General features: G+C 53.4%; 1 protein-coding gene across 5 annotated transcripts; it reads left to right on the top strand.

Annotated features, from left to right (window-relative positions):
- The first annotated feature begins 12,238 nt into the window (after nt 1-12,238).
- Nucleotides 12,239-25,271, top strand: MIER2 (MIER family member 2). Of its 5 annotated transcripts, none has more exons than XM_050321326.1 (13): nt 12,239-12,267; nt 14,073-14,160; nt 14,699-14,847; nt 15,585-15,710; nt 16,362-16,485; nt 17,149-17,258; nt 17,892-17,961; nt 18,776-18,927; nt 19,395-19,476; nt 19,573-19,667; nt 20,464-20,591; nt 21,571-21,707; nt 22,498-25,271. In XM_050321326.1, the coding sequence occupies exons 1-13, from the start codon at nt 12,259-12,261 to the stop codon at nt 22,965-22,967; spliced, it is 1,740 nt and encodes a 579-aa protein (XP_050177283.1). In that variant the 5' UTR covers nt 12,239-12,258; the 3' UTR covers nt 22,968-25,271. The 5 variants fall into 5 exon arrangements, with proteins under 5 accessions (XP_050177283.1, XP_050177284.1, XP_050177282.1 ...); XM_050321327.1 differs by having other exon boundaries at nt 18,761-18,927; nt 20,464-20,567; XM_050321325.1 differs by having other exon boundaries at nt 18,761-18,927.
- The last annotated feature ends 1,472 nt before the right edge of the window (nt 25,272-26,743 follow it).

The raw sequence follows: 26,743 nt of genomic DNA, 5'->3' as shown, positions 1-26,743 counted from the left end.
GGGCACCTAGACCGGGCCGGTGGAACGCGTTGGTGCGGGACCGGGTGTGCAGAGGCTCAGGGCTGGCGCAGGGAAGTGGCGGGCGCGCCCCGGGCAACCCCGGCTGCAGGAAGCATCGGCCTCCCCCGGCACCGCGCATCAGCGCTTTATTGCAAGCATTTGTCTTCCATGGCAGCGTGTCTGCTTTAAAGCGGAGAGGAGAGACTCCCACTGTTACTGGGAGGAAAACAGAACTTAATTGAATGCCACAATCTCTTACAGTTACATCAGGCGAGAGAGAGTCACATCAGTGGAGAGCAAACCCTCTGTGCTCTCCCTGGGCCCCTGTATCCTGGCACCCTGCAATCCGTGCTCCTCCAGGGGACATGGAAACCCGCCGGGCTGGAGTCCCAGGGGTCTGCCGGCAGCAGAGATGACCTGCAGCTCCTTATCAGCCCGAAGGCACTTGGTGCTTTGCTGAAAGCCTGTACCGTGGCAGCCGCCGCCGGGGGGTACTCAGGGCATGCACAGTCAGACCCAGTGCACACAGCTCCCTGTGTTCTGCTTTTCCATTTGCACTTTGCTCTCCTGGTTTGAGGCTAGCAATCCAATCAGGGGTCCAGATCTTGCCTTTATAGGCAGAAGAAAGCAGCAAGCGGACAGAAAGCATCATTTCGGACACACCTTCCCCATTAATTCAAGCCCCTGGAGCCAACCCTGGCTCAGGCCTTCAGCTGGGGTGGGCATACAGAGCACGTGTAGAACTGTGCCAGAGGACTGCAATAAGCATGTGGTTGCAAGGATAGATGAGGGTGAGGGCAAAGGCTGCTTTGCAGAGTGAGGGATCTCTTCTGCCTCTCCTCTCCCTCTCCTCTCACTTTCCAATGACCTGCTCCTCACTAGCTGCCTGCTGGAGTTTGAGATGCTGCCTTTAAAATGTTTGCAAAATTCCCAAAGCATCAAGTAGGCCCAGGTGGGAAGGAAAAAAATGGCATAAATAAGCAGACAGGAGGATTTGTTAAACACCAGCAGCTGCTGGCAAACACTTTAATATCAGTGCAGCCGGGCACCAATCAATAGAGTGTTTGGGACCATGGGCTGGCACCAGTGCCTGGTGGGGGGTAAGCCCAGCATGGCTGTGCTGCACAGGGATCCTGCTGCAGTGGAGGGCACCCAGCTGGACCTGGCATGGAGCAGGGCTGGGAGATGCTCTGGGTGCAGAGCTCTTCTTCTCTCCTTGCTTCCCACCCAGACTCCAAAGCCCCAGGTGAGAGGACATGTCTCCATCTCCATCCCCACAGCCCTTTGGCTCTGTCCTAACATCCTGTCTGCATCAGGACCATTTGACTTGGTGGGCTGTGGTGGGAGCAGGGCTCCAGCCCAGCGTAGGACCACATCTGCCTTCGTGGCCAGCCTGCCAGCAGAGGCACACATGGACACAGCATGGGAGCTGGGCTAGCATTGCCATGGCAATGAAGATAACAGCAGCTGCCAGGCAGAGAGCAGGGAGGGCAGGGAGCTTGGGCAATGCTGCAGCCACACTCACATGTGCCAGGGCAGCGCCGGGATCCCAGTCCAGGTCCTGGACATCCTGTCCTGCGACATCCCCTGTCCAAGCCCTGTAACGGCCCAGACAGCAGTGAGCGCATCTTCACTGTGGTGAAGCCCTCAGCACCCTTCACACCCTTGACAGAGCCAGAGGCTGCACTGAGAAATGCATAAAAATATAGATTCAGACCCTCCAATATCTCACTACCAGGCTATAATTAATTCCCATTTGCAGCCCTGTCCAATTTCCCTCACACAGCTCACAACTCAGTCCAATTGTCATATGAGGTTTCTGTAATCGCTAATCTTATCAAGCGCATTGGTGTGAAGTGAGAACACTGCAATTAGCCAGGGCAGGAGCTGCAGGTGAGCTACTGCTTGGCAAGTGTTTTGGGGAGGACATGCACGGGCTCCAGCACTTTCCAGGGCCATCCCTTGCCCAGTCCAGGCAGGGTGGGATGCTCAAGGGGACCGAGGCCATGGCCGGTGCCCAAGCCACTGAGCACCAGCAGCTGTTGGGAGCTTCACAGGCAGTACAGTCCTGCTGCCAGCCTCTGCTGGGGGGAAGCTCACCTCTCCCAGCCCCCAAACACCACGATGCTGTCAGAGGAGTCAAGAAACCTGAAGAGGGTGCTGGCAAAGAGTCCTTGAACAGCCCCAAACCCTCCCAGCAGGCTCAGGAAAATGGGGTATAAACCTGCAAGAGATCCTGCTCTGAGCTACCGTTTGGGAGCTGACGCTCTTTTTGGCGGACAATCTGTTCCCTCCCACCCCAATGGCTGCCTGCCCACTTCATCTCCTGGTAGAGGTGTCGGGTGGGGGGAGCAGGTCTGGTGCCCAGGCCATTTCAGCAAAAGCCCCCAGGTTTTGCCCAGTGTGGGGAGGTTGGGAATGCCTCAGACTTGGTCACTGCTCATGCCAATCATCCTGGACAGGTGGCTCAGACAGCCCCAAGCTGCACTTGCCAGCACTAAGAGAGCATTGTGGCGCCAGGCCTTGTGTGTGCAGGTGCCCTGCTGATGGCACACGGCTGGGGGTGGCGGGGTCCCCACTCTCTCTGCAGCTGTAGCATCCGTGGGGTGGTGTTGCACAGGTGCCTACCAAAATCTCTCACTTCGCCACCCCCAGCCGTCTGTCGCTGCTGACACTCACTGACAGGAATAAACTCCAACACCTACCATATGCTTTGCTACTTCTGCTGCCTGCGCTCACTTGTTACTATCTATTTCCAAAGCTGGGGCTGCCTCTGCGTGGGGTGGCTGTCCGGCCCAGCCCCAGCAGTGGGAACACGGGCTGTGGGGGGTGCCAGCATTTCTGGCACCCCTGAGGCAGATGAGTGCAGGGGGTCTCTGTCCTCTGGTGGTCTCAGCCCTATTCTGTGGGCAACTCCTGCCCCCCACTACTTCCCACATGGGCCCCAGCTCCAGTGCTGGTCTGGAGCATGGCTGGCTGCAGCCGCTGTGCCAATAGCTTGGGTGCTGGTGGGGCTGGCAGGTCCTGTCTGCCAATGTGTTCAGCCCACTGATGGTGTGACCCTTCCACGGTAGGGCCCAGCCCTGCCATGCTGTGCCTGGGCACTCTGCTGTCACACCTCACCGGGCACCAACAATGTGCCTGCCCAGGCAGTGGCCCTAACCCGTGTCCTGTGGCCTTGGCTGGTGTCTACCTGCACCAGAGCTGGATGTGGCCCCGAGCACCACACTTGCCTGTCCAGGAGCAGAACACCAATGGCCAAACTGTCCCCTGAGTTCTTCTCTGGCACAGGGACATGAGCCAGCATACTGGCTCCAGGTTCTGGGGGTGGAAGTCACGTCCTCAGGACTGTCCCAAAGGAAAACTGTGGGAAAGGGTACACTGAGCAGCCATTAGCACGTCCCCCTGACCCTGGGGGCTGGAGGGTCCTGTGCAGGGACAGGCACAGCCTTCCCAAGGCAGGAGGGAGATTTAATCTCAGTGTAGAGGCACTGTGAGCAGAGCTGGTCTCTTCCTCCCCTCAGAGCTGTATGTTTAATGATCCTCACAGCCTGGAAATTCATCTTCTTTCAAGAGTGGATGCCCATCTCAGCCCATCCTCCAGGTGCCGGACTGGTGATGCCATGAACAACAGGAAGACCTTTATGGCAGAGCTTGGCTAGGCTCAGACTGTGTCTGTCCTGCCTCCTTGCACTGACACTGCTCTCTGGGGCAGGGAACAAGACCATGCGGGCGCATGAGCAGAGCCCAGCGCCGGCTGCCTGTTTCCCCGGGGCATCCCATGTCCTGCGTTTTAATTTCACCATGCAGCTTTGATTCCTGGCTTTAATTGCAGCCTGATGAGGCTGGGGCAGCAGGAGAGGAAAACATCAAGCTTAAGGGAAACAAAACAGGAGAGAAAAGAACATTTACTGGTGACTAATAGGTCCGTGGCTCGGCGTGTGTGTTTGCCTGCCACAGTGCGGGACGTTGCCAGCGCGACAAGGAGAGGGGATTTCTTCCACGCACTTGGCAAGCCGAGACTCACAGTGCAGCACAAGGAGAGAAGATTTTTCCTGGGCCCATGCCGTTTCTGCGTTATTTTTAACACCCACTGCACAAAAGTTGCACCCCCACCCTCAAACCCCTCCCCGGGTAAACAGAGAGGATCTTGCACAGGCAGGGCCAGAGCTAAATAATCCAATGGTGACATCCTGCTCCTCTCCCTCAGCCTCTGGCATGGCCCCACGGGCATTTGTGTGGCTCCAGCGTGGCTGCCTGGACTGTTCCCCCCCCACGCCAGTGAGAGACGGGATCTCGTTAGCGAGCTCTTGGACTTTGAGCATCTTGGAAAACAGCGCTTGCTAATAAGAGAAAAAGAATTACAGCAAATAAGCACAGCCACAGGAACATGGCCTTTTCATCCAGCGTTTTTTATTCCCCCATGCTCTCCCCCTTCTCTTCTTTGCCAGTGGATTGAAGCTACTGTAATAAAATTATTAAATATAAAAAAATGCTGTAGCCCCCACCTCGATGTGGCAACCATGGAAACTGGATCAAGGGGACACCTGTACATTTCCATTCCAGGCTCCTGCTTGCTGAATATACAGAGGAGCACTAATTAAAACCCGGGCGCAAGTGGTGGGCAGAGGGAAGGAGTTGGCCCTGGGAGAAAAGCTGTGTGGCTGAGAGGCACACCAGTGCTGGTGGTACAGGGACAGGCCCTGCCAGGTGTCCAGTGATCCTCAAACACCACCTAATGCTTCCAGCTCCCTGCAGCTTCCAGATGTGGAATGAGTGCTCACTGGACCCTAGGCTCAGCACTAATGAGGTAACCCTGGCCCTGATGCAGCCCTTAGTACTGAAGGACCCTGGGGACCCCATCCCAGCTCCAAGGATGATGCTCAACAGGGCAGGGCAGAACTGGACATCAGTGATTTTATACTTTTAAACATTTCAGCAGGAGGAAGCTCTCAGATCTAGCACACGAGCACCAAGGAGCAGAAGGCTGTGTTTAACCTGCAGATTTATTTTTACTGACAGCGAATGGCAGCGCCTGGAACATTCCCCTCTTTGGAGTTAATTTTTGCTAAAGCTTAGTTTTAGTCATTGTTGTCTAAACCTGACTCCTCCACACTTATCCCATGGAAAAGCTCCTGGAGCTCAGCCCCCAGGATTTCAGTGGCCACAGGGCTGGTGCTCAGTGCCTGCTCCTGGCAGCCCATGAGAGATCAGGGCAGACCCTGGCTTCTGCTGACAGAGACTAGTGGCTGCAGGGCAAGTAGCCCCACACCTGCAAGGGGGACATGGCCCTGACAGCTGCTGCTGTGGCACTTCTGAGGGCTGATGGATGGGGAAAGCTTTTCCTTTCATCAGAGCAGGTGTCAGGCCATCATCTTCCTGCCTGAGGTGAACAGAGCACTGAAACCTTCTGATTGCTGATGAACAGTCTCAAATCACTCCCCAGGTGTCAGTCCCAATTGGAGTCAAAAGTGGAGCTGGCTCCTGCTGTGTGGCCATCAGTCACAGGGGTTCATGCTGCACAACTGCTGGTGCTGGAGCAAGGTCCCTCTGGTCATTCTGTGGGGTTATTTTCCCTGCAGCCTGCTCATTTTCCCTCATTGAGGTGTGGAGGATGACAGGGTATGCTGAGCAGGTGATGATCCTCCTCCTTGGCCTCCCTCCACCCATTAGGCCAACCTCGTCTGGCACTGCAATGTGCAGGGGGTCTGTGCTGCCGCCGGTTCTGCAGCCGGGCTCTTGCTCCACAGACACAGGCAAAGGCACCACGCCAGCTGGACCAGCAGCTCCCACCAAACCGTCATCCCGTGGGGCTCTGGTGTAGGGGTTTGGTTTGGGCAGAGAGCTCAGCCACATGGCTCAACTTTGGGGAGAAGAAAATTCCTTGTTTCCATGGGAACCAGAGGACGAAAGTTTCTAGGGCTGCGATTGGGATTCTTGCCAGCCAGATGAGCCAGCTGGACCCTGAGCTGACCATCTCCCCAACCTGCTCCTGGGAGAAGGCTTGAGCCCAGCCTCCAGCCTCACTGCCTGCGCCCCTATAGGTGCCCCCCGCGGTGAGGGGGTCGCGAGGACTCCTCATCTCCTCTTCGGAGCTGTGCCAGATGCGATCTGACATTTAGCTCTCAGCTCAGCGTGGAGATGCAGCGATAACTCTAATCTGCTTTTCTTCTCCTCACATTCTCCCTGGAAGCAAAAGCTGCTGCTGGGAGAGCAGGTGAGCTCTGGCAGCCCAGCAAGGAGAGCGCTGCAGTGCTGTGCCAGGGATCCCAAGGGTCAGGAGGTATCCCAGCAGCACCATGTCCTCCTCGCCATGCCCTCCCATCAGGCAGCAGCAGTTGACAGGGTCCAAATGCCAGGAGCTGCAGCTCCTTGGGGACATCCTTAAGGCTGCAAGGACAGAGGCACAGCAGCACGGCAGCACCCTGGGCATAGCCAACAGCCCACAAGTTCAGATGGTCGTGGCTTCTGCCACCCTGGCCACTGACTCCAACACCACAAGCCACTGTACCCCCTCCCCAGCTGCAGCCGCAGGGTGTCAGAGGCACCCTGCCCTCTGGGCAGTAGCGCCCCATGCAACTCTGTCTCCATTTCCTGGTGTCTCAGCTCCAATTAGTGAGGCCCATATTAATTTTTTCTGCTTAGCAGCTCACGTCAGTGTCAAGCTGGCAGAGTTCGAAGCGGGAGGGAGCCCGAGTAGAGGAGAGAGGAGTTGTTGGGATCCGCCTGCTAATGAGCCCCAGGCACACAGGGCCCCAGAGGTGGGAAGAAGCCCTGAAGAGCTAAACCATCCTGGTGTCCCTCCCTGTGCTGTTGGGTCCCGTGGGTGCCCAAGCTGCAGACCAGGCTTGGCAGAGACTAGAGGCATCTTTGGGGGTTCCTGCAACCGCAGGCAGAGGCCAATTCCCAGAGCCCGAAGTAAGGGTCAACCCTTGCTGCTCGGCCTCTGCCTAGGCAGCATCACCCTCCTCTTGCTGCTGGTCTCGCAGGGTGAGGCCAGAACACCTGAGACCCTGGAGATCCTCCTCCCTGTTCCTTGAAGATCGCCTGGAGCAGGGGGTTAATGATGTATCCAGATGGAGGTGACCTTTCCACCTTTCAGCTTCACCTTCAGCTCCCTTTTCTCTTCCATTATCTGCATGGATGCCTGTGGATTTCATTTCCATATTCATGCTGTTTTAATGACCCTGTAATATCTTTATGTTCTGCAATTAAATGTGGAATCTTTTTTTTTTCCTTCTGCAGATTAGCAATTGCATAGGATCATTTGTGGCATTTGAGTAGAGGAAGGGAAGGCTGTGCAGGGGGGAGATGGGGTTAATTAAACTTCAGAACTCAACAGGCTCCACTACCAAATATCCTCCTTCCAGTGGGACAAGTGAAAGTGGGAAGGGAACAGCTCTGGGCTGCTTTACAGTCAAGATGTCTGGGGCAGCTCCTGTGGGTGTTGGAGTGGCTTTAAGTTGTGCAAGCATACACAGGCACATGTGTATATGCCCATGGCTCCAAATGTGCACCAAACCAGGGCTGAATCGCTCTGATGTCAACCCCTGCAGCTGGGGTAGCCAGGCTGTAATCAGGGCCATTAGAGGTCCTATCACTCCATCTCCATCCCTTAGGCTAATGGACATCTCTGCCGCTGCACCACCCCCTCCCTGGGATGGTAATTGGGTTTCAGCCTTGCAAGATGGATGGCGCAGGCTGAAAGTGGAACAGGGAAGAAGAGGAGGGAGCAGAGGCAGCTCTGAGTAGGACAGAACTCCCTTGCCCTCTGTCCACCTCCTGCCCCTTTGCTTGGCTGCCAGCCCTAGGCCTTGTCCAAGGCACCTCACATGGCTCTGCAGGGTGGCTGGGGAAAGGCGGGTCCCAGCAGTGGGGCTGGCTGTGGGCACCCCAGAGGAGCAGAGCTGCGGTGGTGTCCAGGGGTCTTAGCTCCTCCATGATGGGGGATGGTGACCACAGGCAGCCCCAGCACACTCCCTGCCTCCCTCACAGCCTCCCACTCCTTCTCCCTCGGTCCTTTTAAGCTGCAGCTGTGAACAAGATGTTTGCAAGTGTGAGGCACAGGAGCGGCATATTCGGCGCATTGAATAAAGATGGGGCTGAAGAATGCCTTCTCCTGTGGCTGTTTGATGTGAAGGGCATCGTTGAATTCATTAGGAATGCTGCCAGGTACCACCAGAGCCTCTGCCAGTGTCCAGGTAGTTGGAGCAACACGTGCTGGTGCCCCGTGAACATGCTACCCCATGCACTGGCACACGCTTGCATGTGGGCACACAGTCACATGCCAGCCGTGCTGAGGCATCTCTGGGTGTGCAGGGCTGGAAAGGAGGGTAGCATTCCTGCTCTGTGTGCTGTTTGAGCATGCACGCCCCTTCAAATCCCAGCGAGCCACTGCTGCAAGGTTGCCACTGTGGTGGATACATTGCCTGCACAAGCCCAGCTGCTAACCCACATGTTCAGCAGCCTTCATCCATCCTGCAATCTTCCCACGCCTCCTGGGTCATCTGCCAGGGGAAGATGGGGGCTGGATGCAAGCTGTATGTCAGGACACAAGGGTGCAGGATGTGGGGGGCCGGGAGTGGGAGGGGTGTGGGATGGCCAGACTGCTCCCTCGCAGTCCTGCCGCTGCAGCCCACTGCTCCAGAAGGATGCAGCGTTTTATCATCCTGTGAGGCAACAGGCACCAGAATTAATGAGTTCCTCATCAGCAGTCCCTCATTTAGCTCCCTCCTGGCATCACCAGCTTGGGGTGACAACAAGCAGCCCCCCAGGCACAGGGGGAGGGGATGTTTGAAGGGGTGAGTGTGTGAGGATACCCAGGAACATGTGCACAGGTACACACATATGTGTATGCAGCCAAGGGCTGGCAGAGACAGGCCCAAGGCTGGAGGGGGATGATATCCCCCAGCTGGGTCAATGAGGGGGTCCTGGGACCACCCTGCACCACGGCACAGGGGCACAGGGACCCAAGTCCAGGCATGGCCGGTCTCCACACATGCTTCGTCAAATACCTGCTATTAATTATTGACACCAGCAAAGAATATTTGCCTTCAGCATATGTTTCAAAAGCAGGAGCTTCACAGGCTGCAGGATCGATCCCACAGGAGCTGAGTGGGGAAACAGCAGGTGAGGGGGGCACTGCACAATATGCCAGTGAGCAGCCAGTGTGTCCCTTGGCAGCAGAGGCTTTGTGTGGCATTGCTGTTCCCTCGGCTGGACCTCTGGCTGTTACCACTCAGCAGGGTGTGTGAGGGAAAAGACATCATTGTGCTCTCAGTGCTGGCCTTTTCAGAACGTCGACATCTTCAAAGGGTTCACCATCCCATGGGTGCTTTATGTGGCAGCTGTGCCAGCGCAAAGGCTGAGAAGCTGCAAACCCTTGGCGTCTCTACTCAAACTGCTGTCAAAACACATCTTCCTGCCTGCCCCTGCAATGCCAGCTGGTGTTCCAGCACACAGGATGGTAGCCTGGGCATTATCTGACTGTCTGGACTCATCCCCATGGCTGCACTGAATTTACATCTGTAGATATTGTGTCCATTTTTGTGAGCCCTGCAGAGACCATGATATAGTAAGTATTTTGACTGTAAATAAATCACATTTGTAGGTTGTGATGACTTGAAGTGGAAGAAGAGAGGGAGAAGAGCAGGACAAGAATGGAACTCTGTAGCCATGACACTCATCTTGCCCCACCCATCCTATCACCTGGCCTAACTACCTCAGCGAACCTGGAAAAGGCCCCTGTAAGCTGTGTTGCACAGCTGACAGCCACGGTGGATCCTGAGACACAAACACCTTCGAAAGTATAAACACTTGTCTGAAAGCCTACAGGAGTGTGGTGTTTGTGAGTAGCAGAGCTCCATCTAGCATTGGTGAAAACTGATGCTTCTCTAAAGCCTAATTCACAGCTGCTTTGTTAAGCATTGAAGCTGTTAGGTCTGTCAACAGCCTCAACCGACTGGAAACCCAGAGTTTCTTTATAGTCAGAGCTTGTCCAAGCAGGTCTGTGCCCTCCTCAGCACTGAGCCCACCCTGCACCTGTGGCAGGACACAGCCCGACACAAACCTCCCCCTTCCCACACATGGGTCAGTCCTTTACCAATATTGATACAATTTTTTTCCTATCAACATTCTTTTTGGAACCCATGTAAACTTATTTATATCTACAATCCCTTGTGGTTAAACACCCCATGGCTAAGCTGCATCAAGTGAAAAAGGGTTTTCCATTCGTCTCAGGGCTGCAAAGCTTTTCCAAGAAGCAGCATGGCTTAACAGGCAGGGCATAGGTGGAGGAGAGAAAGGAGGGTGGGACATAGAGCCAGCCCAGTTTAGCAGGCAAATCAGCCCCAGATTAAGTCAAAGCTACTTCAACCTTCTATGATTCGTTGTCTTTACCGACGGAGCAGCAACTGTACAACTGCTCCTGTCAGGAGTGTCATGACTTATCACTCACAAACAGCTGGAGAGGGTGAGCCACCTGATATTCCAATACCTGTCAGACTTTTTTTATTGCCTTTGAAAATCTCAAAGTGCTGAATGTCAGGCATTAATGTCTCTGACATAGGGTACTGATGCAGGGCTGCCTTTGCTCACACACCCATCGGTTCCAGGGACAGATGATGTGCTGCCTGCAGAGCCTGGCAGGGCTGCAGGATGCGCGCTGGTCACTCTGGGGACAGAAATTTATGTACTCAGCAATGGAGGTGTCTCTGGACAAGTGTTCCACTGCTCCCTCAGGGAAGTGCAGCTGCTTGAAGAGACTCAGCCGCGCAGTTGTCACTGCAAGCACTAAATGGAGAACCAGAAGCTGGCAGGGGCACTGCTCCAGGGCAGACCCTCAGTAACGAGGGGAGCTCTCCCTAGACCTTAACCCCAAACCCCAGGCCTTAAACCAAACCCCAGGTCTTGACTCAAACCGCAGGCCTTGACTCAAAACCCTGACCTTTCTGCTTTTTGTGGCGACAGAACACCTGGACGCACTGCTGAGAGCAAGGCAGAAAACAGCTTTTGCACACGTTTCTCTGAAGCTAGAGACAAGGTTACTCTTTTAATTGAACAAACAGTATCTGCAAGCTGTTAGTCCTTTGAGAAGAGCCAGACAGCTCCGAGCAATGGAACAAAGGCCTAGTGAAGTGCTCTGGTTCTCAGCTCAAGGGCCACCACCACTTCAGAAGCACTTGATAACACTTTGCTTCCTGAGCTCAAAAGTGTGATTGAAACCCAGCATGGAGCCAACTGCCAGGGTGAGGAGGCTGCTCCCAGAAACTGAGCACAAGGCCTACACAAGCACAGCTCCACAGCTGCAGATCCAGGCACAGGCATTGGCGTGAGTGGGAGGACAATCCACAGGACCTGATCAAATAGTAAGATCTTGTGGTAAATGTTCCTGAGCACCCTGCCAGTGGCACTGGCAGCTCATCACCAAACACCATGAGGGAAGTGCTGCCCTGCTGCCCAGGGGGTCCCTGAGGGGCCAGGGCTCTCTGGCAGGGCCATGTGCCACAGGAAGCCCTGAAGATGGGTGACACTAAAGGACAAAGCATGCTGGAGGATTGCTCTCTGGAAGCATGTGGTCATCATCAGTTAAACAAATCTGGAAAGACCGATCAAGCAGCTTCCACAAACGTATCTCTGGGGTCCCCAAAACACAGCCACAGCAAGGAACTATGAGACAGTGTTTACATCCCAGTCTTTGTGAGAACCATCCCGGGCTCCCACCCTGATCTCCCTCTTCTGTAAGTGCTAAATGAGATGCAGTGACTTTTTCTCAACAAAGTGCCCCACGAGTATCACTGAAGGTGTTTCCTGGAGACTCAAGTTTTGTGATCCATGAAGAAGCCACAGGTTGGGGCTGTAAGTACTGTTTTTCCTCTGACGTGTGTGGTCCCCGGTGTGTTCCTGAGGCCAGGCCCCAGGGGAGCTGCGCACCTTCCCTGGGCCTTTACACCCGCCCGCCCCGGCCGGGTTCTGCGCTGCCCGGGCCACAGCGCTGCTGCGGCCACCGCCGCTCCCCTTCCTCGGAGGCGCCTCCGGGCGATGCCGGCGGGGCGAGGCGGGCCCCCCACCCGGCCCCGGCCCCGAATCCCGGCCCTGCCCCAGATCCCGCCCGGCCCGGCCTCACCGGGACCCGAACCCGGGACCCCAACCCCGGACCCTCGGGCGCCCCTGGGCCCGGCCCCACCCCCGAGGCTCCGCAGCCAATGAGCGGCCGCCGCCGCATCCGGGGCCCGCGCCCCCTGCCGCTCGCGCTCGGCCATGGCGGAGGTGAGCGCGGAGCCGCCGCTGGGGTCGTGCCGGGCCCGGGGCCGCTCCCGGCCGGGCGGGGACACTGCGACCTCCGGGCCCCCGAGCCGTGTCCGCCCGGGGCCGGGGTCCTACGGCCGCGGGGTGATGGGGCGGGGCGGGGTCCCTCGCGACGCCGAGGCCCCGGGCGGCAGCGGGCCGAGGGGTGGGGTGGGCTGGGGCCGAGGGGCGCTGGGGCCGGGCAGGGGGCGCCGGCGGGGGTGGGCAGGGGAAGGGGCTGCTGGGCGGGACTCGGCGAGGGAGTCGGGGCGAGCGGCGGCGGGCTGGGAGCCCCGCGGCCTGACCCGCGGGAGAGGGCCGAGGAGAGGCGCCGGAGGGGTCTCCGGGCCGGGGGCTGCGGGACTGCGGGGCGGAGAAGGTGGGCGGGAAGGCGCCGGGGCGGAGCAGGAACCCCGAGACTGTGGTCCAGCAGTGCCCGACAGCGGCGGTGTGGGGTGGCTGGAGCCAGGGTCGGGGGTGCGAAGCTGTTCGGAAGGGCTCGCGGAGCCTGGAGGCGAGAGAGGCCCGGGCAGTGGGAGAGCACGGAGGTCGGGGCCGTTGTAGGGGCAGAGCGCTGGGAAAGGTGGTGGGGACGGTGTGTCTGGGTGGCCAGGATGGTTCTCACCACCTCGGTTAGGGGGCTAGGCACGGACCCCCCGCTGCCTCCCCTGTTGCCACGTCATGTTTGTCTTGGTGCCTTATGCCAAAACGTTTATGACATTGTTATGCCACACTTAGAGCTGGTGATGCCATTCTTCATCGAGTCTTGCCATGGTCCTCAAATATCCCTGACCTGTTGTAGTGGTTGTTGTGACACATCCACACTTCATTTCCATCATGAGACCCTCATGGTGACTGTGACATGGAATAAGGGTGCTGGGAAGACATTGAGCTAGATGGCTGCTCCGTGGCAGCATTTTGGATCTCTCTGAGGGCAGGGCTTCACTTCCAGGGTCTTTCACTGTTCTGAATGATGAAGGTGCTGTCTGGTCTCTCAACCCATCCACTACAGTTTGGCCTTTGATGGAGCACTAAGGCTGCTGCATTTGATTGTGCCAGTGTTACTTGAGCACGTTGTTGGGCCGAAGTGCACAGCAGCCCAAGGAGCAGCAGATGTTCTGGGTCGTTTTCCAGGCCTCAGCCCATGCTGCTGCCTGAACTTGTGACTGAGCACTGAATGCCACACTGCAGGTGCCTGTTGGCGGTGTCTGCCTGGCTCAACCTCTCCCTCCTTGCCTGTACCAGTCTCCTTCACTGCCTGCTCAGCTCTGTTCCTTTGCTCACACCCCTGACCGCCTGGGTGCAGTGAGGCGTTAGGGAGAAACCAGCATGTTGTGGCCGGCTGCCTCGGACTGTCTCTCTGAAGGGTCAGTCTCTAAAAACGCTGTGCTCAGACATGATGTTTGTGTTTAGAATAACAGCTGAGAGTCCAGGTCTTTCTTTTAAGGGAAGATGTAACTCATGAAGGTCAGGTCTTAAACTGGTGAGAGGATAAGTAATGAGTGGAGTACTGAAGGTAAAATAGATGAACTGGAAGCACATCCTCATGGAGTCAGAGACTAAGGGGAACGTGAGTAGGCCGGTGGAGAGCAGGCTGGAAATAACTGTTCAATACACTTGATGAGCTCTCTTTACACAGCACAATTCTTGGTGCTGTCCTGTGGGGTTTTGGGTAACTTTTACTTTGAACTTAAATTCATTGCATTTGTTGGTGGGGTTAAGTGGATGGAGGGGTGTTGCATTTTTAAGAAGAGCTGTCTCAACCATGTTCCTCTCTTTTCCTGAAGGCCTCAGTTGGCCGGCAGAGCCCGAGGGTGGTCCCATACCCAGCCCGCAGCCTATGTCCTGGAGAGCCCGCCCTTCAGAGTGCAGCAGGTACCTCAGGTTCAAAGATGCCTCTGTTTGTTGGTCTAGTTTCCAGAGGAAACAAAGTTCCTGTGATCAGCCTATCTATTCCCTCCTCCTTCCACACCTCCTGAGCCTGTTGGTTGATTGTTGTACCGTTTGACAGAGAAGGAAAGGCTTAAAGATGCCAAAGCTCCTACAGATGTCCATTTGCCCATTCTTGAATAAGGGGTAATTGCCCTAAAAATGCCCTGGATGAAGGAAAGGCTGCAGTGTGTGCTCACGTGTTGTGACACTAGTGAGTCCAGTCAGGAGAGACACAAATACTCAGAAAACCTTCAGATTCAGCTTTAAGTCAGTTGTGGGACTCGAATGTGCAGAGAAGCAGACTCTGTGCTGACGGAGTGACTGCTGCCAGTTGTGTTCCCCACCCTCCTCACTACGTCTGACTAATCTCTTCCTCTGGTTTATCATGTCTGCACACACACAAGAGGGGATCATCCCTGGCTTTGTTGCATCTCAAGATTTGGTCTTTGGGGTGCTAGTATCCAACTTCTTATCCCTGCAGTTGTGTCAATGGGCTCAGCTGATCATCGACTGAACCTGGCAGAGATCCTTTCACAGAACTACGGTGTACGGGAAGAAAGGGAAGAAGATGATACTCAGGAGAAGCAGAAATCTTTAGAAGAGCTGGAAAAGAGTTTCAGTGCCTCTCAGGTAAAGGCAGCAGGGGAAGGGAAATTACCTGCAGGATTTGCTTGTTTGCTTTTACAGTACTGGTACCAAAGACCTTGGTGAGAAGCCCTGACTTGCTTAGCTGGCAGCACACTGGGCTCAGGTCACCCAACAGTGAGTCAGGTTTGCATTTGGATCAGAAGGAATGGTTTTGAGAACACATGACAGCGGTGAATTTTGGAGTCTTCCTCTGCCAAGTAGCCACTCTGATAGGTGGTCCTGGCTCACCTTGCTGAAGAGCCATCAGCTGCTGGGACTGTGGTCAGTGTTTCACAGTGGAGGAGCTACAAAGATAAGCTGGCATGTGCTGCTCTGGGTGGTCCCACAGAGACCTTGGTGGAACACAAACCATGTTCTTGGTGACAGGGAATGTCTCTTCAGGCCAGACACAAGACTAATACAAGGATCTGCTCCTTCCCTTCCTCTGGTTAAATACACATGTGCAGTTTGGCACCTTTTCACCAGCTTGAAATCTAATATAAAAGAGAAATGTATTTTTAAAATGCCCTAAACTGTACTGCTTTGGGGTGAAAGTTCCTGGCTTTTCTGTACCATTAGAGGAACAGGTTTTGGTGGATCCTGACAGACCCTACCTTGGTCATCGTGCAGCGTTACCCAAGGCTGCCCTGATTCCCTCTGCACGTCCGTGTTCATACAGCTGGTGGTATGCTCTTGTGGTTGTTCTATTCCTGATGCAGCTTTGTCCTCCTCTTGCTCAGAGCAGTGAAATGCCATTTGAGGAGCTGCTTGCACTGTATGGCTATGAGGCATCTGATCCCATCTCTGAGCAGGACAGTGAGAGCAATGACATCACTCCAAATCTCCCTGATATGACCCTGGATAAGGTGAGAGCTGCTGTTTGCCTGGGTGTCTGCTGCAGGTTACTGTGTTGTGCTGGAGCTCAGGGAGCTTGAGGAGCTCTTTTCAGACTGGTTTGCCCAATGCCAGGGGAAGGGCCTGCCTGGTTCTGGTGTCCCAGAGGTGCAGAAACATGAATGTAAAGCATTTAGAGATGGGAGAAAGAATATCTATTTTAAAAAGAACTCTGTAAAAACTCTTCGTGGAACTTGGGTTGCAAGTCTTTGCACATAGCTGTGGATCTGTGGAGAGCCAGGGAAGGTTTCTATCTTCCCAGGTGAAGCCATGGCTTCTCCTGTTGTGGCTAAAGTCTGTAGAAAGTGCTTTTTTCTTTTTTTCTCTCAGGATCTTTGAGATATTTGCTATGAGTGGAGTTCTACAGAAAGGGCCACTTGCTCATCCGCTCTGGCTTCCATAGGTAGCCACTCATGACACTTGCAAAAGTACTTCTAGGGAAAATAATCTGGGTGTGGTGGGGAGTGTGAGAGAGAATCTGTCTTTGGACAAGCTGTGGGAGGGTGAGGAGATCTGTGGATGTGGCCACTCTTGGCTAGAAATGCTTTACTCTAGGCCTCGCTCCCCCTCATATATTTTTTTTAATTTAAAAATGTTTTTCACTTTCTTGTTGTTGTTAAAAGGAACAAATAGCGAAGGATTTGCTTTCAGGGGAAGAAGAGGAGGAGACACAGTCTTCAGCTGACGATCTGACTCCATCCGTCACGTCCCACGATGCGTCAGACTTATTCCCAAACCAGCCTGGCTGTATGTGTCATAGTTCCTAAGTAGTCGCTCTTCATTTACATGTGATGTTCAGGAACTGCAGGGGAGGGCAAGAATGGTTTTCTTTATTTTGTCAGTTTCTTGACAACAGATTTTCCACTTCTCTTCTGGGGACTGTCCATAAATCTACATGGCAGTGGTGTTACTGGGCATTGGTTAGGCCAGGATGGAGTGTAGATGAGCAGCGACATGAGGGGAGAATTGTCTTTAGCTGTAACTCAGAACACTGAGAAAGTGGAAATTGTTTTGCTACCTACTGTAATTACAGTGTGAAAGATCAGTACCTCCTCTGACATTGCTACAAGTAAATAAATTCAGTAGCACTAGTGGAGTGATACATTGTGGCAGTTCCTAAATGTTGGAATATGTGGGAAGCCAAAGCAGGTGACAGAGACTCATCAGGAAGTGGATTTATTCCTTCTGCTATCCTGCAGAATGACTGAGTTCCCCAGGTTGGCCATCACCACCCGAGTGACAAGTGTACAAATTCTTTTATTTAAAGTGAGAAAATTAAAATACAGGTAAGTTGTCACTGCAGACCATGCTGAAAGGAACATTAGGACAGAAAAATGAAGGGAAGGAGAGGGAACATAGAGCAACAGAAAAAAAAATTCATAACTACAGATCCTTTCCTCTCCCACAAAGCAAACAACTTCCTTGCTGATGAAGACAAAGAGCCCTGTTCATCTCCATGTGCTTCCTCTATGGCTGAGGATTCAGAGGTGGATTCCATCCCATCCAACGAGTGTAAGAAGGTAAATGACCTGAGCGCATTGGGAAGGGGAGCTTGTACAGTACTCTTGAGTTTCAAGAAACTCGGCACCAAAGCACTGTAATGTTTCTCCAGTCTGTTGCTCTGTGCCTTGCATTTTGTGGATGGCAGTGGTAGATGTGGGTTACAAGAGGGGTTTTTAATACAGTCTTGAAATTTTCTTCTTCAGATATGGGAAATCTGTTGTTCCTTGGTAAATTAAATCTGCAGCACAGCCCTATAAAGGTGAAATGCTATGCAATATTCCCAGCAGGATTTACTGAGAGGGAACGATCTTGCTAAAGAGAGGAGCAAGCTCCCAAAATCATCCTGGCTGTGAAGGTTGCAGGAGAGCTTTTGTGTTAAAAAGCTTTATCTCCAGCCTTAGCTGCTTGCCATAGATCTTTAACATTAAAACTATGTAAATGCCAAAGGTCACCACAGTATGATCTGGTCGATAGTAAATTTCCTCAATTACTCTGTAAAATAGCCAGGGTTCACTAGAAATAATAGTAATGGCAGGGGCTACCAGTAAATACATCAGCCTCACGGTGGTATAGTCCCTAAATCACGAAGTACAGTCTGCGCAGAACATTTTCCATTTCAGTTTACCTGCCTCTCTGTGGTGGTATTTCAGGAGATCATGGTTGGACCTCAGTATCAGGCCACTGTTCCCATCCTCCGCTTAAACAGGCACAGGCAAAAAGGTAAGGCAGCCTGCCCTTTGTGCCTTGTTTGCTTGTAGGGCTGCTGGGTGTTGGGCTGCTGGCCGGGGCGTTTGGTGGGCCCTGGATCACCAGTCCTATATCTCCAGACTTGGCACCTCTCAGTGCTGACAGCCAAATTTACAGCTACATCTGAGCTGGCTTAAATGAGCCTGATTGAATAGGGCTGGGAACACAGGTACAGAAGTGGTGAAGCTCAATGAGAACTGGGTTGGCATGACAGGTTTGGAGGAGGGGGTCTCAGCTGTTGCCAAAGGGAAGGTATACCCTTCTGGAAGTATTCAAATTTATTCTCTCTGACATCTTCCTTAAGTAGCCCGAGTTACTATCATTCAGTGCTCCCTGGAGCTGATCTGTTTCTTATTTGGTGGGATATCTGCAGAGCAGACAGAGGTGCCTTGATTTGCAGATTGTGCCCAATAATGAGCGTAGTACAAGTGCCAGCTTCTTGAGCTTCTGGACAAGAAAGCTAAAGGGGTCTTTAGTTGCCGGGATTAATTAACCACAGCAACAGTCTTTGAGAACACGGTAACAAAAACTTTGTCAGCCAACCCTTCTGAAGCAATGGAAGCAAGCTGAGCCTGTTCCGTGGGCCCTAAAGGGGATGTAAAGAGCTTATCTGCCTCCAAAATCAGGAGGCAGATGAGAGATGGTTGTCATCTCTAGTGCTGGGTTGGAGTACCAAGCAAAGGTTTCCTCCCTCTTCTATCTCCTCCATGCATGTCCATGCAGACCATTTCTCAAAAGCAGCAGAATTCTCTGTTTGATTATCTTATTTCAGTGCTTTTTCTGTTAGCCTATGAGAATGAAGATCAGCTGCTTTGGGACCCAAACATCCTCCCTGAGAGAGAGGTTGAAGAGTTCCTGTACCGCGCTGTGAAGCGGCAGTGGGACGAGCTGTCCAGCAGCAGCCTGCCAGAAGGAGAGGTGGTAAAGGACAATGAACAGGTGAGCTCAGTGGCTGCTGCAGCCCATGCAGGCCCAAGTGGTACTTGCCTGACAGTGCCACATTCCCTGCAGAGGTCAGAATGAGGTCTAATTTTAGTGATCCCCTGCTCCAGCCTCACAGATAAGTGAGGGTGCACGGCCCAGCTGCGGTGTGAGGAGTCAGTCACCCTCCCAATGGGAAGACTAGAAAAGCCAGCAGATCAACTGTATCAGAGCAGCTGTGTTTCCTCTAAGTTAGCCTGGTTAGATTCTGGAAGTGAGTCTCCAGGAACACAAAGGCACACCTGTAATCTGCAGAGCTGCTGGTGGAACTGCATCTGTCCAGTCCCGGGGTTTTTAATCCAGTGCCTTAAAAAGTGGAATAATCTGAAATATAAGTTTTATGAGGCAAACATGAGTCTTGAGCAGGCTGGTTTGTGGTATGTTGCTAAGGTACGTGCTGTGAGTGATTTCCTTCTGTTTCTTAGGCTTTGTACGAGCTGGTGAAATGCAACTTCAACGCAGAAGAGGCACTACGGAGGTTACGGTTCAACGTGAAGGTTATCAGAGGTGAGAACCACCCTTATTTGGGTTCTACCCCAGACATCAACGCACAACTCTTTCTAGATTCTGTACATCTCCAATTCCTCTTTCTCTCTGCTATAGATGAGCTTTGTGCCTGGAGTGAGGAAGAATGTAGAAATTTTGAACATGGCTTTAGGGTCCATGGGAAAAACTTTCACCTTATCCAAGCAAACAAGGTAAGGCTGCTCCCCGTAGCTTCTGCTGAGATCAGGGGAAGGAGGCAGGTGCTTTGGCACCAGAGGTGTGCTTTGGGCCTCGGCTGATGCAGGGAGTTCAGGATTGCCGAGTTCCAATCCCAGGCTTTGTGTTGACTCATGCCAGCAGGTGATGGGCTGTTCACTGCCCTGCTCTGCCTTATTTTCCAGGTGGGAGAAGTCACAAACACCACTGACCTGCATGAGTGATGTCAGTTAATTACTGATTAGCCCTTTCTGGAGTCTCAAAAGTTCTTTCCAAACTCTCAGCCCTTGCAGTACTTCTGTGAATGAGTGAGTTAAGCATGTGGATGTTTTGTAAAGTCCCCTGGGGTCCTCTAGAATGGCAGATGCTGTTGTAGGGAGAGCTGGGCCACGGGACATGCTGCTGTGCTGGGAGTTGGCAGAACCAGAGAGTCCAGTTCTACCACTGGTTAACTGTGGGCATGTTGATGCTGGCCAGCGAAAATGGATGCAGGTTTGCTCTATTTGCTAAGTGTGCTGCTGCTGGAAGTGCAGGGAAGTCCTGCACGAGTGTACATGTCTGGCCCACATGGGTCTGTGAGAACAGCTGTGCACTGTGGGGAGTTCTTTCTCTGGCAGATCGCCACCTCGGAAATCTCAGTACGTGCTTCTGTTCTGCAGCATAGATGTGTCCGTAGCAATATAAATTTCTGTAATGCACTTAATTTTCTGTGCTGGTTAAATGGGAAAATAGCTCCTGCTCCATGAGATACACCTTGACGCATGGTGTTCTGACTGGGATGTTTCTCCTCAGGTCCGCACCCGGTCAGTGGGCGAGTGTGTGGAGTATTATTATATGTGGAAAAAATCAGAGCGCTATGACTACTTCACTCAGCAGACTCGTTTAGGAAGGAAGAAGTACGTCCTCCACCCTGGAGCCACGTGCGTGGAATATTCTCACACTAAAATTAGTAATATTAACCTCCCAGCAAAGATTCCTGCTGCAAAGCACCTCCGCTTAATAGACTGCGCCTTCTTCTCTAGAAGGCTTCTTGGGTGGGAGGATGGAGGGACGCACAGGATGTTCTCAGAACACAAACACTGTTGGTGTGGGGAAGGAAGATAAAGAACTCTTTCCTTGGATGTATACTTTCTTGTGTTAAAAATAGTTTTGTTTCAGGCAAATGCATCCACAGAAGTTAAGGCTGGGGTCAGGGATTCACAGCTGATTTCAAGGAAATAACTAAGTTTGATGAGGTTTTGGGAAGGGAGCTTTCTAAATTCAAAACCACTATTTCTGATGGTTCGGAATCTGAATTAATTTTCCTGCTGTCGCCCTTTGAGGCAAATTCTTCACTTTGAAATGTATGCTAATTACAGAAGATACTTTTCAAAATATATCCTTTCAAAAAGGTTGAAAGTGAAATGTCTTAGAAGGTCAAAATGAAATATTGAAGCTGAATCAATTAAAAACATTAGATGAAGGCTTAGATTTTTTTTTTTAAATTCTGATGCAAGAGAGGAAAATACCTGAAATCTTAAATTCTTCCGTGGTAGAAAAATATGTTCTCATCACTTTGCTGACACACTAAGGAGCGACTGCAGTCATTCCATGAAACTGGGTGTTCCTGGGCATTTGACCATTTATTTCCCTTTGGAAAAACTGGGGGCAGAGCTCTTTAGGAAACTGGAGAGCCTGTTCTGATTTATCACGGGCTGGTCTTGGCCATGCTGCCATCACGTCCTCAGGGCAGAGTCTAAACTGGACTCTGCAGATCAAGGAGGGATGGACATGCATTCTAGTGATGTCTCCACAATCCCATTGCTTTATTTGTTGATAGGTTTTAATCCCAGTCACCCTTTTTCCTGCCTGCACCTCTGCTTAGAAGGTGGTGGCAAGGCTCGCTCTCTTTTCCCACAGGGATTTCACTGACAATGACCTGGATGGGGTTGAAGTAGAAAACACCAGTCGTTCCCGGAGCTCCCCACCAATTCCCTCTGCAACTGGCTGTCTGAATGCTCACTTTGGTCAAGATCAGATAGCAATAGAGAGCACAGGTAACTTCCTTTTTTTATGTCAGCCATGGGGATCACTTGTCTCCCACACTCAGTGGCACAGCCCCTCCTTTGCCTTTCTCCTGCTGCCATTATCCTGCTGTTGCTCTTCTCCCTGCACCTTGCTGGTGTGCTCACCTTGCCCCCTGTTAAATACCAGTCCCATGCAGGCTTTGGTGTGAGCAGAAGAGTCTTGTCTGTCTCTGCATTGACCAGGGGTGACTATAAAACAGTTGTTCCTGTGTTGGGCTCACAGGGGTGGCCTAGGTCATTCCCAAAGCAAAAGAATTATGCACTAACTTTGGGCACCTGAGTGAGGTCCTTTCAGTGTACTGACACAGGTAGCTCCTCCAGAGACTGGGTTAAGGCCCCAGAAGTCAGGCTGTAGGTGCAAGCTGCTTTCAGACAGAGCTGGCTGTGAGAAGACTCACAGGAAACCCAACATGGGTTCATTCCCTCACTGTCCTACTGCAGATGAAGGCTTTGTGTGGGCAGCTCCCAGGAGCTGTTGGCATGAGCGGGTAGGATTTAGGATTTGGCTTATCTTGGAATGTGTCTGTGAGGTTTCCTTTAATTTCCATAGAAACACTGATGGCCTCCCATCTGCTGTCGGCATCTTGCCTTTCTTCGGTACATGCTGGCAGGGATCTTGGTTGCTGTAATAAAGAAACATTTGTGCCATCAAACAAATACTGTTGTGATTAGGTGGGGTTGACCTGGGTGTTTGTGCATTACAGACTCACTGTAGCTTTCTTTCCCTTGCTGTGTCCTCTTTCCTTTTCTGTGTATGCAGAGCCCCTGAGCGTGGAGAGCACAGCCTGCAGCCTGGGCAGCATCAGTGAGTCGGGGCAGGGCTATGAGTGCAGCACCCCCTCAGAGACGAATTGCTCCTTTGACCCCGCAGAGGAGACATCCTCAGGCGGTGTCTCAGCGTCCTGCCAACGACACACTGTCCCCCACTCCGAGCCGGAGCTCTTTGCTTTGCCGCCGGCAGGACTGTCAGAGAAGCAGGAGACGTTGCAGAGCTCCGGTGAGACGATAACTATGGACTTCACTCTCCCTGCAGACATTAACGAGGGGTTGCCTTTAATTGCTGGCCCTGTGAATTTGGACAGAGACCCAGAGGCAGTGGTAGCCCCTGCGCAAGTGTCCTTATCGGTCACAGATTTTGGTCTCATTGGCATCGGAGATGTAAATAGTTTCCTGACTGCTCATCAGGCTTGCCCGGCACCTGTGGCTCAGTCAGAGCCTCTGTCACAGTGAGAGTCTCCAGTCACAAATTTGTCACAAACCCAGCAAGGACTTTGACCTGACTGAGTGAAATCCTGGAACTTCCACTGTCCTGTAGGGACAGTTTGGAGCTGTTGGTCAGAATCCGTCTTTCCATCCTCCGTGATCCAAGGCTACAGTGAAACCAAACACCTTTCTGCTCCAGTGTATCCTGACACAATCACACAAAGTGGTGGCTGAGGGGGGAGGTCCATCACCCCCTCTTCTGTTGACCATGTGTCACCCCAGGTGACGCCAGGCTGCTCAGAGAGTCCTTGCCTCAGGACAGGGGAAGTGTCCCTTGGCCCCAGTGGGACAGTCTGAGAGCGGAGATGCTTTGAGAACTGTGCTTTGAAACATGACAGGACTGTGTCTCTGTCATGTTGAGGATGCAGTTTAGGGGTCCAAGAGCTTGGGAGGTCTGCAGGAAGCACAGCCTGCCCAGGCCGCCGGGCAGTTCACTGCAGAGACGGGCATGGCAATGCCAAGGGAAGCCAAGGAGTGTCTTGGCCCTTCTCCCACAGGCAGTGTGTTACAGTAGGAGTCACTTACTCCAGTCTTCTCCCAACAGCTATGGATCATGACAGGCAGAAGCACTGCTGCTTCCAGCTTCAGGCAGCTGTGTGTTTCTGGCACCCACTCTCCATCAACTGCAGGTGGGTCATGGTCTGGTCCAACCCTTGGGCTGAAGCATCAGGTCTTGGGAAGGGATGCTGTGTGGTACAGCAGCATTGTGTGCACTTGAGTCCTTCTCACCTTCCTATGCGGTGCTGGCCCAGGGAAAACTTCTATGATCAGAAATATGAGTTTTTAGAGCTGCAGAGTGATGCTGGCTCAGAGCACTGTGGTGCTGCCACTTCTGCTACTGGGGGGGAATGACCTGATCCTCACCTACTCACAGTGCAAGAGGGTAAAATGCAAATGAAAATTTCTGTAACTTCCCAGTTTGTTTCAACAATTTGTCAGCAGAGGGAGGAGGTTGCTTAGCTCCCGGAGTGCAAAACCTGGGACATTGGTGCTAGCTCAGTCCCAGGCAGGGGAGCACACCAACCCTGGGCATCTCTGCCCCTCCCTCACAAAACAGACTGTTTTCTGAGAGGAAAGCGTGTCTTTACTGCCATGCTCAGGGAGGTGACAGGTAGCCCCGTCTGGTGGCAAGGTACTGCCTGCCGTGCAGAACCATGGGGGCCTGTCCATGGGTGTGCTGGGGTCCAGAGCTGCTTTGCTTCCCACATGTTCCAGGTCTGGTGTTTGCCACTGGCTTAAATCCAACGTGTTCTCATTCCCCTTTTGCCATGCTGAGAATGCTCTCTGCCCACCTGCTGAGCAAGGCCCTCGTGCAGATGGTCCCTTCCTCCAGCTGTGTTCTGCAGCTGGGAGGGAGCTTGGATTGAGGGCTTTTGCTTGCTTTGGTAGAGGCCTTAGGGCTGTGACTGTGCACTTGGCTCTGCTGCCAGTGGATTTGGCAGGTACCTAAACCCACAAGCCTGCATCCTCCTTTTACCTGACCCTGGGAAGTTGTGCTCAGCCCTGCAGCCGGAGGACAGAGGCAGTATGAAGCAGCCTTACGGGATGGCAGGATTAGACCTTGTCTCATCTCCTAAGCCCCAGATCTGTTCTGTGTGCATTAGCAGGGGTTTGCTTCGGTCCCCAGCATTCTGCTGGGAGGTGCTGAGCCTCAGGCACAAGCAGCTGCCTTCACCTGGCCAAATGTGGTTGGGAGAGGCCTCCCCTCCAGCTGCTCCCAGTGCCCACTCCACAGTGGAACTGCCCAGGCTATGATTCCCCTTTTCTGGGGGTGAGAGGAATCTCCTTGGCTGAAGGGAGAAGAAGAGGCAGGGTGAGAGTATGGATAGCCCTCCTAGGGAGGGCTAGGCCTTGGCATCTCCTCCATCAGTTGAGAACATTCTTAGTTTTTCTGAAACCATTTTTTCTTTTGGTTTGTTTCAAGCCCTAATGAAAGGAGACGGGAACTGGAGAAGGCAGAAATCTCTTTATGTCTTTCAGTGTTGTTTACAGATTTGCATGGGGTCTTTCAACATGCGTGTGGGCTTTTTCCACATAACTTTGAGGCAGAGGGGTGGAAAAGGCTGGGACAGGGAAGGGGGAGTCACTGGGAGAGGAGGTTTGGTTTTGGTTTTTGTTGGGGTTTTCCTTTTCCGTCTTACAAAGCACATTCACTTTGAGCCACTCCCAATGCTGGACTCTTCTCCCTTGCCCCCCAGCCCTACACTGTGAAGTGACACTGCCTTGATGACCCCTCGCCGTTATTTATTTAATTAAAAACCTAATTTGAAAGTGAGTAAGAAGCCTGTCTTCTTTTTGGAGACCAAGATGCAACAGTCCCAGGTGTCATGATGGTAGAAGAAAGAAAAGGGGTCTCTGCCTCCACTGTCTGATCCTGTCCTGCCCTGCAGGCAGGGCAGGGTGCCCTGTGCCAGGGATGCTATCCCAGCCTGGGAGGACATCCAGCGTCCCTGGCTGAGTTTTGCCCCCTGGCGCTGTGGGTAGAGGGAGCTGTTTGTTGCTCTTACAGGTGCCCCAAGTTCTCTGAACCCATGAGCTTGTGGCTGTGGTGGTGGGAGGCAGGGGTCCATCCATGTCTCACCACTTCAGCCAGGAAAAGCATCCTGGGGGTTCCTGCTGCAACTGCATTGTGTTTCCCCACCACAAAGCCCCTCTGTTACATCAAAAACTCATTAAATTCTCTTCTCCTGCTTGTGCCTGGCTCTGGCCTTCTGTCCCGGGGCCTTGGGGGGCTCTGGCCGTGCAGCCCCCTGGCTCTCCCCTGCAGAGGTAGGTACCAGGGTGGGCACAGCAGGACAGGAGCGGGTCCTACTTCCTCTGAGGCCCCGAGGTGCAGCAGGAAAGATGGGTGTGCTTGAAGCCCTCTGTGAGATCGTGGTCACCTCGTTGCATCCTTCGAAATGAAATGCTGGTTTCGACCCTGCGTGACCCGAGCAATGTTTCCGAGGGTGTGGGAGCCGCAGGGCCGGAGACCCCGGGCTCTGCAGCCCCACCAGGCCCCGGGAGAGAGTCCCGGGCGGGCTCTGCAGCCGCAGCGCTCGGACGGCAGAGGGAGCCAGAGCCCCGCGCCCGGGACCCCCCCACCCCTCCTGGGTCGCCGCTTTCTGCCCCCGTGACACCCCCGAGCGCGGGGTTGGGCTGTTGCCCAGTGCTGTGCCAGGGCCCCCATGGCACTGACGGGCAGGAGGGAGCTGCACCGGGGCACATCAGGGTCGACTGGAGCAGAGGAAAGCTGGCCTGTGGTTCTGCCCCTCTCCTTAAACCCCAGGGCAACCCCAGAGTGTTTCCAGCTCTGACAGCCTTGACATTCTCCACAGGCCACTCACGCTGCACTTCAGTCATCCAGCCCTGCAGCTATCATTTGAGTGGTTTCTGTATTATTTACATTTCCTTCCATTCCTAACCAGGCATCGGGCCTGGAACAAACAGCCAGGATGTGACTGTCCCTGCTCCCACCAGGGAATTGCTACGGGACCCGTTGCTCCAACCTTCACTCCTGTCCCTGCTCTGGGTTCTAGCGGCTCGGCACATCCCCAGCCCCAAAGGGCAGCATCGGAAGCCTGTCCTGCTCCTAGAGCCTCTGAGGCTCAGAAAGTACAGCCCCACATCTCAGCAGGGAAATCGTAGCTCCTGTCTCGTCCTGTGTGCTCCCACCGGCCTCCCTGTTGTGTCCACAGGCTCCTGGGAGCGCCTCCTTCCCCTCAACAACTCCTCTTGACACCGAGCCAGCCCCACATCTGCTC

This window comes from Myiozetetes cayanensis, unplaced genomic scaffold, assembly GCF_022539395.1.
Source record: "Myiozetetes cayanensis isolate MyiCay16 unplaced genomic scaffold, myiCay2020 scf26, whole genome shotgun sequence".
Taxonomy (NCBI): domain Eukaryota; kingdom Metazoa; phylum Chordata; class Aves; order Passeriformes; family Tyrannidae; genus Myiozetetes; species Myiozetetes cayanensis.
The sequence above is the reverse complement of the archived record's forward strand: the minus strand, read 5'-3'. Positions and strand labels throughout refer to the sequence as shown.

What these genes read in the sequence shown, in the direction of transcription:
- MIER2 (XM_050321324.1), top strand. An exon ending in AAACAGGCACAGGCAAAAAG is followed by an intron (nt 17,962 to 18,760) that starts GTAAGGCAGCCT and finishes ATCTTATTTCAG; the next exon opens with TGCTTTTTCTGTTAGCCTAT. An exon ending in GATAGCAATAGAGAGCACAG is followed by an intron (nt 21,708 to 22,497) that starts GTAACTTCCTTT and finishes CTGTGTATGCAG; the next exon opens with AGCCCCTGAGCGTGGAGAGC.